The sequence below is a fragment of the Drosophila mauritiana genome, chromosome X, assembly GCF_004382145.1.
Source record: "Drosophila mauritiana strain mau12 chromosome X, ASM438214v1, whole genome shotgun sequence".
NCBI classification, from domain to species: Eukaryota; Metazoa; Arthropoda; class Insecta; order Diptera; family Drosophilidae; genus Drosophila; species Drosophila mauritiana.
Window position 1 is genome coordinate 7,877,813 of NC_046672.1, and position 15,615 is coordinate 7,893,427.

General features: G+C 41.5%; 1 protein-coding gene across 2 annotated transcripts; it reads right to left on the reverse strand.

Moving 5' to 3' along the window:
• Positions 1-290: 290 nt before the first annotated feature.
• Positions 291-15,525, reverse strand: LOC117146900 (glutamate--cysteine ligase). 2 transcript variants are annotated; one of them, XM_033313507.1, is made up of 6 exons: positions 15,398-15,525; positions 14,823-14,986; positions 2,988-3,614; positions 1,739-2,904; positions 1,492-1,673; positions 291-1,427 (listed from the first exon to the last, which is right to left on the reverse strand). In XM_033313507.1, exons 3-6 carry the CDS (start codon positions 3,610-3,612, stop codon positions 1,238-1,240), a joined length of 2,163 nt encoding a protein of 720 aa, XP_033169398.1. In that variant the 5' UTR covers positions 3,613-3,614; positions 14,823-14,986; positions 15,398-15,525; the 3' UTR covers positions 291-1,237. The 2 variants fall into 2 exon arrangements, with proteins under 2 accessions (XP_033169398.1, XP_033169399.1); XM_033313508.1 differs by lacking the exons at positions 14,823-14,986; positions 15,398-15,525 and adding an exon at positions 5,441-5,556.
• Positions 15,526-15,615: the final 90 nt, after the last annotated feature.

Here is a 15,615-nt window from a genome sequence, read left to right on the forward strand (position 1 = left end):
TAAGGACAAGCAAATTCTTGGGATGCGTTATAAAAATGTTTATTTAAATGCTAGCAAGTTTTTATTTTGGTTAAACGTTTTGCCTGTGGCACACATATGTATATATTTTGTTTTTTTTTCATTTTGATTAGTTATAACCGCAATTTGCTATTTTAGACTACAATTCGCAGGGGAAACCCCTTTGTAATAACGTTCACTAGGCGTAAATAGTTTATAAGTACAGTTTTTGTTTGATTCAGAAGGCATCATATCAAAAGTCCCTAAGTCCTTGACGACCCAATTCGACTAAGTTTAAAGATTCAACAATATTTTCCGTTTATTTGCTTGCTTGTGGTCACAATAAATCATAATCGTATCATAATGGTGAAACAATCACATACACAATAAATTATAATAGCACAGTGTTGTTTTTCGTTATATGTGTACTTATCATATCTAGTTTAATAACAGCAGGCCACTTTTAGACATATGTGTATTTGCGTGTGTATGTGTGTGTGTAAATATATCTATTAAAAAAAATAAACAACTTTTCATTGTACTTGCTTTTATAAGAATAGGAATAATATAATAAATATATACGATATAAACGAAAACAAACAGAAATACACTTTTAACCTTGCCTCGTTTTGAACTATATGTATTCATATTTTTGTAGGTCTCGTGGAACGGCACTTGGTTGAGATTTATGTTGCCGTAGTAGTTCTTGATGCTGGTATATAGTTGGTTTGGTTTCGAAGTTCCATTTAGCTCTCTATTTAACTATGGCAAATCGGCCGCTATCGAGGGTTCGAGGATCTCGATGATCTCGAAGTCCCATCGAAACGATGACGAGAGCATGGTGATTTCCTGGAGGATATCCTGGCTGGCGAAGGATCCCCTGGCAGGTGGATCCTCGTGTGCCCCATAACCATTCCTTAATCCATCCTCCTTCTCCGTCGCCTCTTCTGCTTGACTTTCATTTCCAAAAGGTCATGCACGGCCGCAAAACATTTGTCCACAATTAGGATCTTGGTGCACGCTAATTGTTAATCCGTTTGAAATTATGCTATTAAATTAATATTGATACATTTTTCTCCGTATCCGTAACGTATCCATTCCGTTTCGTTTTGCCGTTGCCTTCGCCTTTGCCCTCAACATATATGCCGCACTCCATCCGAACGGACCCACAAAACCCGAATCACATGCGCCGGCCACCGGCGGCCAGCTGCGTTGGACGCGTCCGCAGCGCGCTCCTCGATCATTTCTCCTCGCAGCAGCCGTTCTTGGCCAACTGCTTCTGCAAGGCCGGCGGAATGAAGTCTTTCGTCTTCGTCTTGGAATGATAGTCTTGTCCGAGCAGCGCCGGCTCCACCTGCTTGCCCTCCTGGATGCCTTGGATGCGTTTCAGCAAATCGTAGTTGATGCGCTCGCTCACCACGGAATCCTGCCTGTTTAATACATTACATTGGATTAGTTCCACTGCAGGGTTGAACATCTAGGTATAGAACTTACTTGTAGTCCGGGTGGCTAAGCACCTGTTCGCGCATCCAGGTGGCCGTGGTGATCAGCTCGCCGGCGGCACGCTTCTGGATAAAGCGAAGATACTGTTCAATGGTGCAATGCGTATCGGTGTCCACCTCCATGGACTGCAGATAGCTGCGGATCAATGGCACCAGACCCGGAAATACGTTGGGCTGTTGGTAGATTGGTAAGATGGCATAAGTTTCTAAAAATGTATTCTGGACATTGTTTCACTCACCTTTCCATTGAAGATCTCATTGATGGACAGCAGCTGGAAAAGCTCATTCTCCTCGTCATCGGTGTCGGTGTGATCGCTATCGGCGCCATTCGATGATCCATTGGAGGAGCCGTTGGTGCCGTTAGTGGTGCCATTAGTGGTGCCATTTCCGTGGCCATTCATCTTGGCCGAACCGTTGGTCAGAGGCTGCTGCTGCTCCTCCTGGTCACCGTTCTCGCTGCCATTCCCATTTCCATTTGCCAGTCCATTGCCATTCAATGTGGCCTTGCCATTGGTCTGGGCCTGAGCTTGAGCTAGTGCCTGCGCCTGCGCCTTGGCCGCCCTCTGCTCGGTGGTCTTCGAGGATTTGCGGAACCAAAACTTCTCCTTGCGACAAGCATCCCGCTTCTGGGCCGTCTGCATGTTCTCGTCCACCTTGCTGATCGGCGTTAGGAAGTTCAGCTGGTAGGAGAGGATCACACGGGTGAGCAGCACCACAAAGCACACGATGGCCGCGTTCTCGAAATCACTGATCTGTGCCTCGCAAGGTCGGAACTCCACACGCCAGCCAATCGAGCTGTTCGGTGGCGGCGGCTTGAAGCGCATGGTCTGCCAGTTGGTGGACTGAATGTTCTCGAAATGATCCGTATCCTCGTTGTCGTTTTGATGCACCTTCTCGCTGAACAGCGAGACGGTGTCGCGTATAAACAAATGGGCCACATGCTGGGCCAACAGATGATCGATACCGCCCTCCACCAGACGCTGGTAGACCTTCTCATCGTATGTGAGCGGCACATCGTTGTATTTGGCTCCCTCGGGCGACAAATACGAGTCAATCGAATCGTATCGCGACTTGGCTATCTTGAACTTTTGCTGATCCAGCGGCGCCAGTCCGCGTTCCTCTTCCGTGCGGCAATCCACCGAGGAGCTAATCACATTCCAGCGGCAATCCGACTCGGTTAGATAGCCCCTGTAAATGGGCGAAGCGGCCGTCAGAGCCAACATGATCGGACAGAGTGGAGCCAGCTGGTCGTAGAGGCGACGCGCCTCCGTAATGTTACAGGCCTGGAAGGTGAGCTGCAAGCAGCAGCAGCCCATGCCGAAGCCCATGGCGTCCAGGAGCACCACATCCGGTTCGCCAGGCGGCGCACCCTCCACCGGTAGCTTCGTCTTTGTGTCCTTGAAAACTGCAATGGCAAAGATATAGATACAATTAGTTGGTCGCATTAGTTGGTTAATGGTAGTCGTAAACGAGGAATGAAATGCTTACCCTTTAGCTTGATGGACACCTTCTCGCCGCGTCGCTTGCGAATGTTACGCGTGAGGGTCTTGAAACGCGGGTGACCCGGAAAGATGGCCTCATCCGGGAAGTAGAGCGAGCGGGCTGAACTGAGAGGATCCTCGGGACGCGGCTGGGCCAGCGGATAAGTGAAATTTGGTGCGCCGAGTCGCGGGAAATTCGTAATGGACATGACGCACTCGTCCTTGGCCAGCAGCTCGGTGACCTCCTCGCGACGATAGCGCATATTGGCCTCCACCAGATTGAAGTGTGCCATCAGACCGCCAAAGGGTTTGCCCGGTGTGCCCTCAATCATGTAGGCTCCGTATTCCGGACGCCACAGCGACTTGACGCCATTGGGATCGGCCAGTTCCTTCTCATTGAGCTGCGCCAGCAGATCCTGGGCGCGCAGCGCCACACGTGCCACCTTCTGATCATCGTCGAACTTGACAATGATGTACTCCACCTCGTCGCCCCATTTGAGTATGTCACCCTGGCGATCCTTGAGTCTGTGGTACAGGTTGATGAACTGATTCACGCCATGCTCACGCACATGATCAGCCAGCGCCTTGGTCTCCTCCCAGGAGAGTGGACTGCCCTCGCTCAGTAGACCCATTGCTGCAAGAAGATGTGAAAAACCATTTGTGTTACTATCGCTCATGTGCCATGAATCCCATGGTTATGCCTATCGCCAACCTGACCCGGCCTAATCCATTGTCCCGAACCTACTGTTTCATTCGAAACCGATCCGATGAGACGTCCGGAACAGACTACTACGACAACTGCGCCATTATCATCCCGAATACCACTTCCATCTACACACGTCCGTCCCTCCACTTTCGTTTCCATTTCAACTAGCGCACATTGTGCAATCGCCATCGCAATCGCATTCGGAACATGGAAAACTGCAATCGAGGCAATTGCAATTGCAGTTGGTAATTTGCATTCGCAGTGCAATTGCATAAACGATATGACTGAGGAGGCCAAGAAGGTCCAGCTCGAATTCAGAGTCCATTGTTTGGAATCCCTTTATCGAAATCTAATCCATATACTAACAACAAATACAGTGATAGCTCTGTTAATATCATATGAAATAATTACGATTAAGTAGCAAATGTAGCATGCAACTATCCATTCAATTAAGTTGGCATATTTTTCTTCGATTTTTTCTCTCTGTGCAGACGCATGCTTAATAATTAATTAACACCCCGTATCCGCCGATCACCGATCGCCGATCGCCAGTCAATGCCCTCCGTTGGCCGCACCACCTCAAGTTTCAGTCGAAAGTCGGCGGAATTCAATTAATTTATCTACGTTAAGTTATACATATGTATGTGTGAACGGACACGAAAGTGCATTCGTGTGCCGGAATCAAGTGCATTATTTTTTTTATTTATTTATTTTTTGTTTGCTCCTTGCTCTTGACACTCGCACAATTTACAACATTTGAGTCAATTAATTGATAAGGTGCGACGACGGACCAAATATTAATCAAATAATTGATAACGTGGGTAAATCAGCCTTTGGGTTTAATTCCATGTGCTCCGATGTACGTATGCATGTGCTTGTAAAAGTGTGGAAAATATACAATTATAGTATATTTAGACAGCCGACAAGTTGCTGTGCGCCACTCGAACTGATTGAATCATACGGGGGGAATCGGAAATTTCAGATCGCAGATTTACGACCGCCACCAAAACACTCAACAAAAAAAAAAAAAAAACAAAAAAAAAAAAAAAAACCATAAAAACACTCCACTTCAGTCGAGTTCACTGGCTGAGATGTCAACGGAATGGAAATGCGTATGGGAATCGGATCCGATCCGATACGCACCAGCTTCACCCAAATCAAAGCCAACTAACCAACCCAGTGGGGCGTATGGCCAAACTGTTATGGCCACAATGAACCCACCGATCGTGGCCGAAATCCAAATCTAAATTACAAAGGAATTTGGAGCGACATTCGAAGCGATTGTGTAATGTTGAATTTGAACTGGCAACTGGTAATTACCATTGAATACGAGATTCTATTGTATTTGAACAGATTTCTAAAGAATCTCAAAAAGAGCCGATCAAACAGCTGAACAACTTCAAATGTTAATTTTCTATATGGAATATTCACTATGCCAAGCTTTAATTTATAAACAATACTAATGCTTGGCTTGCAAACTATATTTATTACTAGTTTAAAACTTTTAAAGATGCTTTTAAGGTTTGATATTAAATTATCAAGAATGTTCCAAGACAGCAACTTTAAATTGTTTAATTAAACTTGGTAAGTAGATAAAAATCAGAGAAGAAACAAGAATCTACAAATGAAAACTTCTTATTTGGCTAGCAAATTAATAGCCCCCTTTTTTTTTTTTGAGTTCACAAAAAAAAAAAAATAAAAAAAAATAAGTCACTTGGTATTTTTTCACTTAAATTCACTTTCGTTAAGGATACCTGTTTCTTGTTCTTTGTGCCTCGCTCGCTAGTTATTAACACTTTCGATAAACAATTTGAACTTGAAAGTATATAGATGTGCGTTTCTTGGCCAGAAGGTTTCTTGTCGCTCCACGGCCAAACAGCGACTAAATTTATACGCGGCCAGACTCCAGCTTTTTACGAGCCGATGGCGATGGCGATCGGAATCGAAATCGGCTGACGACGAACCGAAAAATCCGAATCCCCATCCGTTGTCGGTGGACGAAGGCGGTTCGATGGGTTTACCGGGCCAAGTGGGCACACGCAGCCGGAACGGAAGAGCAAGGAATATGTGAAGCAGGGGCTGGACGTCCATATCTGGTCGATCGGAATCGGATCGGCGGCCATAAAACGGGCCACGAAGAGCCGAGGCAATCCATAAATGATCCATGGAACACGGGACGGGACGCGCACTCGAAACGATCGAGTGCCATTATAATTATTTGGGCAGTTATTTATTATATTTAGAATTACTCGTCGCTGGCCGACAGTATGGAATTCACATATATTTTTTTTTTTGCGAATCTGGTAATCTGGCCAGAAGGGTTTATTATATATATTAAGTTGCTACATATTTATAGATTTCAGGGGGCTTTGTCGCTGATTTACCACCGTTTCATAAAAATTGTGGCGAGAAGGGGGCGGTTGGTGTGGCATTTTGTCCACAAAATACTCGAAACGACATCGGAATTGTAAATAACTGCCAATCAAGTTTCGGGCTACTTTATAATATTCAATGCGACGACGGAGAGGAAACGCATAGATTTCAATCAATTGCCCCCCGTATATCATCATCATTTCGTTGGACTTCTAAATTCGTACATGATACAATTGAATTTCACGCGGACTCTGTGCACTCGCAGTTGGTGTACGATTCCAGGTAGTAGCGTTGGAAACTCTGGTCCCGCAGGTCCAGGTGCTGCTTCACTTTCATTTCGAGGAACTCAGGAATCTGGGTAATGGGGAAACACCTGGAGCGTGGAATTCAGTGGATCCAGTTACTTGTACACTGGGTATTGTGATCATCATACTTAATTGATGATTACACCGAATCAAATTCGATACTCTAAACTTTATATCAGCTTTCGGCTCTATTTATAGCGATTGCCTGGTTCTTAAGATCAGCTATTGTGTATATTTCTATATCATTTTCGATTTAATTCCATCTATCGGTTTACGGACACTCGACTGCAGTTTATTTCCGAACCATGGCTATGACTACTTGTCCGCCTCCAAAACTAAATACTTATCGTCCTAATTCCACTTGCCACTTGGAATGTCCTATCACAGCTGGCAACAGATTGATTAGCAATACGACAGCAAATCAACAAGTTGAATGCGGAACACAAAAGTAGACAGATTCGCACGAGGAGTGCTCCTCTCGAGTGGACACTTGTGGCTTCTATCAGTGGGTATCTGCATCTGTATCTGTATCTGCATCGGTATATGTATCTGTATCTGTATCTGTATCTGTATCTGTAAATGTATCTGTATCTGCATCTCTATATGTATCTGCATCTGTATCTGTATCTGTATCTGTATCTGCATCTGCATCTGTATCTGTATCTGTATCTGTATCTGTATCTGCATCTGTATCTGTATCTGTATCTGTATCTGTATCTGTATCTGTAAATGTATCTGCATCTGTATCTGTATCTGCATCTCTATATGTATCTGCATCTGTATCTGTATCTGTATCTGCATCTGTATCTGTATCTGTATCTGTATCTGTATCTGTATCTGTATCTGTATCTGCATCTGTATCTGCATCTGTATCTGTATCTGTATCTGTATCTGTATCTGTATCTGTATCTGTATCTGCATCTGTATCTGTACCTGTATCTGTATCTGTATCTGTATCTGTATCTGTATCTGTATCTGTATCTGTATCTGTATCTGTATCTGTATCTGCATCTGTATCTGTATCTGTAAATGTATCTGTATCTGCATCTCTATATGTATCTGCATCTGTATCTGTATCTGTATCTCTATATGTATCTGTATCTGTATCTGTATCTGTATCTGTATCTGTATCTGTATCTGTATCTGTATCTGTATCTGTATCTGTACCTGTATCTCTATATGTATCTGTATCTGTATCTGTATCTGTACCTGTATCTCTATATGTATCTGTATCTGTATCTGTATCTGTATCTGTATCTGCATCTGTATCTGTATCTGTAAATGTATCTGTATCTGCATCTCTATATGTATCTGCATCTGTATCTGTATCTGTATCTGTATCTGTATCTGTATCTGTACCTGTATCTCTATATGTATCTGTATCTGTATCTGTATTTGTATCTGTAAATGTATATGTATCTGCATCTGTATCTGTAAATGTATCTGTAAATGTATCTGTATACGTATCTGTATATGCATCCGTATATGTATCTGTATCTGTATCTGTATCTGTATCTGTATCTGTATCTGTATCTGTGACTGCATCTGTATCTGTATCTGCATCGGTATATGTATCTGTATCTGTATATGTACCTGTATCTGTATCTGTATCTGTATCTGTATCTGTATCTGTATCTGTATCTGTATCTGCATCTGTATCTGTATCTGTATCTGCATCTGTATTTGTATCTGTAAATGTATCTGCATCTGTATCTGTGTCTGCATCTGTATCTGTATCTGCATCGGTATATGTATCTGCATCTTTATCTGTATCTGTATCTGTATCTGTATCTGTATCTGTATCTGTATCTGTATCTGAATCTGTATCTGTATCTGTATCTGTATCTGTATCTGTATCTGTATCTGTATCTGTATCTGTATCTGTATCTGTATCTGTATCTGCATCTCTATATGTATCTGTATCTGTATCTGTATCTGTATCTGCATCTGTATCTGTATCTGTATCTGCATCTGTATATGTATCTGCATCTTTATCTGTATCTGCATATGTATTTGTATCTGTATCTTTTCTGGTCTCCATGTTCCTGGGCTGGAAAAATGCTAGCTAAAGATTGTGCTGGCTGCTTGTTTTTTACCGGCTGACTTACTGCGACGATGCAAATGCGCTTAGATAAGTCTCAATTGCACAAGCATATACATATGTATGTACATATGCACTTGGCATGGGGTTAGATAATGGGCACCCAGTTACCCAGCAATTCATTTTACACTCGGGATTAGGCAAATTACTGGCCGAAGTGGGTGAAGCGCCTTATCGTTAGGAACTTTTCCTTACACTCGTGCCATTTCCTTTATGTGATGCCCATATGTCAATATGCCAGCCTAAGTTTATCACCAAAGTATTTCAAGTATCTTCAATCTCAAAATTTGTACATCTAAACATCTCGTTTTGCTCTTTGCAACTGCTAATTAGTGTGTAAATTCTGGGTTCTAACACCGCCCTCATAGATCTATATGTAATTGTATCTAGTATATGAATAATAATTGTATCTAGTAGATGAATAATAATTGTATCTAGTATATGAACAATTATATAGTCGCCGAGAAACTGTGAACGCTTTTTTGCGGTGCCTGATTTGTGATCCTGACCAACGCAATCGAATTTGACGAAGGGCAGAGCCACACAATGATTTTGAGTTTTTTTTGTTGTGTATTTGTTTTTCTTGCGTTTTTGGATTGTGCCATGTCATTTATGAAAACAGTTGGCGAAGCCAAAAATGATACCATTGTGCGGCTGTGTTTGTTAGATTTTAAACTAGTGTACAAGGAAAAGCCCAAGAATTATGCGATGATTCACTCAACTTTCGCAGTACATTACACAAAAAAGAAAAAGATAAAACGACAATTGGAATTGGGAAGTCGCATAAATGACTTTGCTGACTGATAGGCCAAGTTCAAAAGACGCGGCAATATGGCTAACAACAAGTGAATACTGCTGATTACAACTCTTTATCGACACTTTTCGACTTGGGTTTTGTGATATTTGGTGATATTTCGCACGAAATTTGCCCAAATCGAAGGTTTTCCCACACTGCGTATACGTAATGCGAGTTCGCAGGAAATTTTGTTTTGACATTTTCAAGGGTTTTTGATTTTTGAATGGCGTCGCCAAATCAGCAGTCAATCAGCAATCATAATATGATCCTCGAACGGAAGCCAAGCGAATCGGAACATCCGCCTACCAATACACAGAGAGAAATCATTCTGAAATATGCTTGCACCTACGTTTACTTTTGCACAGCTAAAATGAACCAAATTAAAAGGGTTTTAGCTGATCCGTTTAAAAATAGATTTGTTTGTCAGCAGACTTAGTTGAAATCAAACTTTTCCCATTTTTGGGTATTTAGCAAACTACTTTATTCAGCTTGAATGCAAGTTATTCATATAATATTGCTCATTTGCTAAATGTTTGTTCAATTATGACGTTTTCTATGTGCAAACTCAGAATTTCGAATCGAATACGGAAGTGCAAAGCGAAACATACACACAACTTGGCGATGCCTTTGCCATGTTTTTTTTTCTTTTTCTTTTTTTTTTTTTATTTTTTTCTTTATTTTTTCAGGGTCGCCAGACAGCCAGTGAAATAGAAAACAAAAGCCATTTGCCCATTTGGCAATCGGTGGGAGCGGGGAAAAGTGCAAGACAGCGGCAACAACTTGCAGATAGAAAAATGTGGGAATGCACATTTCTGCGTAATCATGGGCAAAATATGTTTAAAATTTCATACAAGCTTAAAACGGACTTAAATCGGATTTAGTGCTAAGCATGCAACTCGAGACTACAAGAGAATTGAAATAGAAGCCTATTTCGACAAAAGCGAAGTGCATAGGAAAAATTATAAGATAACGGCCAGATTACGTATACGACTCATAAAACGGTCGTCGTCGCACTGAATTGCGACGTAATAAATTCACTTTGGCCATGGCAGTCGCAGCGCGGGAGGAGGAGCAAGGGTACTATGGGGCTACTGTGGGGCAGAAGCGGGCGGCTTCCGGAGGATTCCAAGCAACTGGGGGGCCCGCCGTTCGCCGTGCGACGTGGGCGTGTATTATGCATGTGGGAACCGGGGCACCGAGTTTCATGTGGCGAGGAATTTTTGAAAGACGAGAAGCGTGCACTTCGGCGGGATTATTAATTTCTTAATTGTTTGCCAGTCGTCGTGGGGAGTAAGTGCAGCAGTGCTTGCCAAGCGCCGATCAAATATTAATAGCTTGGCAGTTGCATATTTAATGGTAACTAACCGAAGGTTACAAATATTTCGGTATTTATTTAAATAATAGAAATTAGACAAAGCTAGGTTTTTTTTTTTTTACTTAGAAACTTAACCATAGGTTCAACTAAACTTAGTTTCGATCTCAGCTGCCATTTGCCTGATCTCAACTTATTTGTATCTCTGACATAACTCTTGCGCCAGCCGTTAATTGTATTTTATGTTTATATTATAGAAATTAGCAAACATTTTATACGGATACAAAACCCCAGACCCTCCCCCCCTTCCCCTCACAAATTGATCGCTTTAAATGGCAATAGCACGTGTGCGTCGATCGGCTTAATCATTTTCGGTGTATCTTTTATTATTATTTTTTTTTTGTTCGTTGCTTGCTAATTGTTATTGCTGCCAGTTGATGCACTTGTGCAAATGAATGCGTATATGAATTTGTTCCCAGTTGTGTTGTTTAATTAGCAACAGTCGTCCGTCGTTCAATTGCGTAAAATAGAGTGCAAACAAAAGTGCCCAGAACAATCGCAGGAGTGACGCACTCGAGATGGCAAAACACATCGGAAAACAATAGAGATATATACATATATATAGTAAATATATTAATGAGGGATCTAGGGACAACAATCTGCTGCAGATTACGATGGCTAGTCGGTCTCCAGTTTGAATGTGTGAATCATGTGACATAATTTTTTTTTATTTGAGTTTTTTTTTTTTTTTTTTTTGTAAATTCTGTTTGCCTGTTTTCGCCATACGAAGACTGCTAATTAAAAACAGTTTTTACGTATGTATGCATGTATCCCATTTCAGTTAAATAAACACAAAACAGCAACAGACAAATTGCCCCACAAACACTTGTTGAACACTTGTGTTTAACCCACGGATCTTCAGTTAGAATCCTTGAGCTTTTGTGTGTGCGTATCGTAAGAATCGTAAAAACAACCAACTTAATGCCAGTGTTGTAAAGCCATAACAAACAAAAGTAACGCGACTGAAATTCATTTCCTGGCAGTGACACTTACTTACATACAAGTTTACTTACTTACAAGTGCACTGCACTTGAGTTATGACTAATAAAGTTAAGAGTTAAGATCGTTTCGCCTGGAGAACTTGGAACGGAAGTCGGTTAGTCACGAGATCACGACGCAGCACACGAACTTAGAAAACACACTATTCAACATAAACTATCATGGCCATTGTATCGATTAATTAATTAATTAATTCGATTTAGAGAATTTCATTTTAATTTAAATCAGAAACTTCCGTCTAATGAACCCTTCAAACTAACTCAATGCTTAGTAAAAACTTCGACTTTCTTGACTTGAACTGTAGTCATAGCTCTGATTTACATGCCAAATTAGTAAATGCCACAACTTTGTACATTTTTTTTCCAAGAAGCAATTAAAAAGCTAAAACAAGGACACGACGTGCACTAAAAAAACGAAGGCAATCAGTGGTTATATTAACAATGCGGCTGTAAAAGCGATTACTCAAACAAGTTAGCCGCTAATGCGCATCAGCAAATTGTCACCTGCTGGAGATTGGGGCCTAAAAGTACACGGCGAGAAAAAGGGTGAGACTCCTGCAATTGTAGTTGAAAATAGAGCTTTGATAAACTACTAGCGAAATGTCAGGCTAATTTGCATGGCTAACAGTTAGAAATAAAAAAGAAAAAACGTGTAGCATGTGTCATATAATTGATGGAAAAAACAAACACGATAAAGCATCATGGCGATAAGGTTGTGATAAGAGACAACCCCCCCACACTCCAACTCATCATGCTGTTGTGATTTTTCGCAATTAAATCATAATCACTCATGACTGTACGACACTTTTCGCTCGGTGTAGCAAATGTGCGTGTGTGAGCGTGACAATGGACGGGATTAGGCCGCTCAATAAAGGCTAACTTAAGGCAAGGCCAAATGGTGCTATCTGAACGGACCCTCGGGCGTATGCGTAATGTACGGGTACTTATCTATTCAATGTTCATGATATATCTACGCACACATCTACATACATATAACTATAGCATATCTATTACAGTTGGCATTTGGGGGCAAGTCATGGTGCGATAATACAATGGCAAATGTCACAACAATTGCAAAGGGCATTGAAAAGCTTTGATTGCTTTTCGCACGCCGCTATCGAACAGCAAACAGTCGTAACTGATCGTGAGATGCGTGTGTACAGTGGACACCACGTGTAATGACCACTAGTTAACTTTAAGCAACAGTTTCATTCGATTCTCATTTAGCTACAACCCAAAAGTTATGCCAATTCAAAACTATACAGCATGTTTATAGTTTAAATAGTTTGATAGTTTAAATAGTTTATAGTTTTCGCGCGTTCCTCAAAACGAATCATCACTGTGGCCGCCGCTGTGTGAGTCACGTTCATAATTCGTGAGATATTTCTGCTTTCTCATGCTGATAGATCACGAAAGTAAAGTGATATGATATTTTGTTTTTCGATTGCCTTCCACCCTCTTTCGCTCCTTTTTTTTTTTTGGTTTCTCCCCCATCCCTTCTATTCCCACCATCCCGAAGTGACGTCAGTCGGAAACTTTGCATATTGTGGTGAAATTGCGGCAAACACTTCCACATCCCAGCGATTCCCAATTCCACATTTCCTTCGTTTTCGGCGGGGATCTCCATCTGGTGGTGCGTAGCTGGCTGGAGAGGAATACCCCCTTAGAGCTCGGTCATACGCGGCGTATGAGCAATCCGCTCGCATGCTCCATGACGTCACTTTCGCCGGCAAACAGTGACTCGGCAAAACCCACAAACTGCGCGGCCTTACAGAGGTGGTCAAAAGTATTTACACAACGAGCTTTTTTTTCAATTGTCAACTAATTGAAAAAAAAGCTCGTTGTGTAAATACTTTTGACCACCTCTGTATATCGGTATCGGTGATTAGAGGCACCCATTGCAGCTACACATTTTTCGATTGGTCATGCCAAATGGGAGAATATTATAGAATGCCAGAAGTTTCCACCCAAGGTCGATTTTTACCACCCAAAAAATATAGTATATAGTATATATTATATATTATATAGTATATGGTATACAAGAAATCAGATGAGGGACTGTAAATCGCATGCACATACAAATGAACTAATGTCAAGGCTGTGACCACAACAACCACACACACCGGAAAGTACAAATACAAAGTACAACAAAGTCCGGCGGATACTTAAAATCGAATTGCCCGGTAATTACCGCAAGCCACAAACATAGAAAATCAATAAAAAAAGAAAGAAATAGTTGGCCCCCTGATAATTACGCATTTACAAAGTGTACCTATAGACACAATTATTAACACCGTGGCCCATAAAAATAGCAATCATATCAGTTAATTGAGAAATTTGATTTGCTTTCTCGAAAGTTCACTTTCTGTTCTACAGACATGAATCATTGTAAACATATTTGCATTTACACAACTACTCATTTCAGTTTGCGAGTTTAAAAACACTGCCCTTCAAGAAATATTGCTTAATAAAATATTCCATATTTTGAAGTATATATAATTTTTTACACATATTTTTTCTTCGATGGTCCTAATATCTTGACCACCATTGTGGGCCCAGCGGAGCCCAAGGCCGTGCCACTTTGACCCCCTTTGAGCGGAATCATTATAAAACCTGACTCGCCACTAGTGTTAAATGAAATACCAGTAATAGCAAAAACATCAACATGGGGCAAAGAAAAACACACCAACAACAACGAATTGCCGGCAAAAGGGAAGTCGCAAACGCACACACGCGCAAACACAAGCAAAAACAAAAGTACACGCGCGCGCTGACGTTCCAATAAGAATGTGCGGCTATTGGATTCCTGTCCACTCAGCTGTTGCGTTTGTCCAATCGGAATGGGTGCATAAATATTGTTATACAATGTATGGCCATAACAAAAGCAAAAATACCCACTATCAAAGAAAATAAACCAAATGGCAATACGGTTTTGGGTTTTATTGAAAAAGTAGGCTACAAAAATGGTATCAACAGAAGTAGCCCCCCTCAAATAAATGCGGATGCGCCACTGCAAGTGCTAAAGTATGTTCCACAGGTCGTTTTTTCGTAAGTTTTCTATATTTGTCAAGACCAACAGCTAACAAGGAACACAACGCGTTGGAGATATTAGAACTTTATTTGCTCTATTCGAACATAGTATGCATTTGCCCAATAGATTACCATTTTCATTATTAAAAATGTGCACTGACCTGCTTCTTGTTCTTCGTCGCTCTGTTTCGCTCTCTGCCGCTCTCTCGCTGCAGTTTTGGTGGGTTGTGTAACGTTATTTGCCGAATTTACCGCTGTTTTTGCGCTCTCACTATTTCCTTTTTATGTTTTTGGTGTTGCGATGTGTGTTGGTGTGTGGGTGTTTCTATCGAAATTGAATTCACGATTATTAGTATTACAAGAACAAAAAAAGAAAAAACAACAAATGATTCTGTTAGCAGGTCGCGTGTTTTCCTCACTTCACACCCTCCAATTTACAGCTGCGGCGTCAGCTGCTCTCTTTGGATGTAAACAGATAATGCGGACAGGTTTCTTTCAAATTTGATTTTTATTCGCTGTTGCTGGTTCAGCTTCGGTTTTAATTATAGAAATGCGGCTGCCACCGGAATAGAGATCAAGAAATCTCTAAAATCACGGGTGAAATTCACGCGAAACGTGCTCCCCCGCCCAGAAAGGTTCTTTCCAATTGGAATTGTGCTGAGTGTGTGGGTGTGAGAGAGTATGTGTTTGTGTGTGTGTGTGGGTATTTCACAATAATTATTTCACTCGAAATTACCGTAATTATTTTGTATATTTGTAATTTCTTTAAACGCGACTTTGGTATTGCGTTTCCTTTGCCGCCAAATTCTCCGACAACGTAAACAGTGTTATTAGCACTAACGAATGCCCAAAACAATAAAACGCTCCACTTTAAATACAAATTTTGAATGTGCCCAGCTGCTGTTATGCCAAAGAGCCGCTGGCCGACGCGTTAAGTTGTTTTGCCAACCGATA

Coding starts and splice junctions, on each gene's coding strand:
- LOC117146900 (XM_033313507.1), bottom strand. CDS start 3,612: ATGGGTCTACTGAGCGAGGGCAGTCCACTCTCCTGGGAGGAGACCAAG. Junction 2,905..2,987: donor GGTGTCCATCAAGCTAAAGG/GTAAGCATTTCA, acceptor TTGCCATTGCAG/TTTTCAAGGACACAAAGACG. Junction 1,674..1,738: donor ATGAGATCTTCAATGGAAAG/GTGAGTGAAACA, acceptor ATCTACCAACAG/CCCAACGTATTTCCGGGTCT.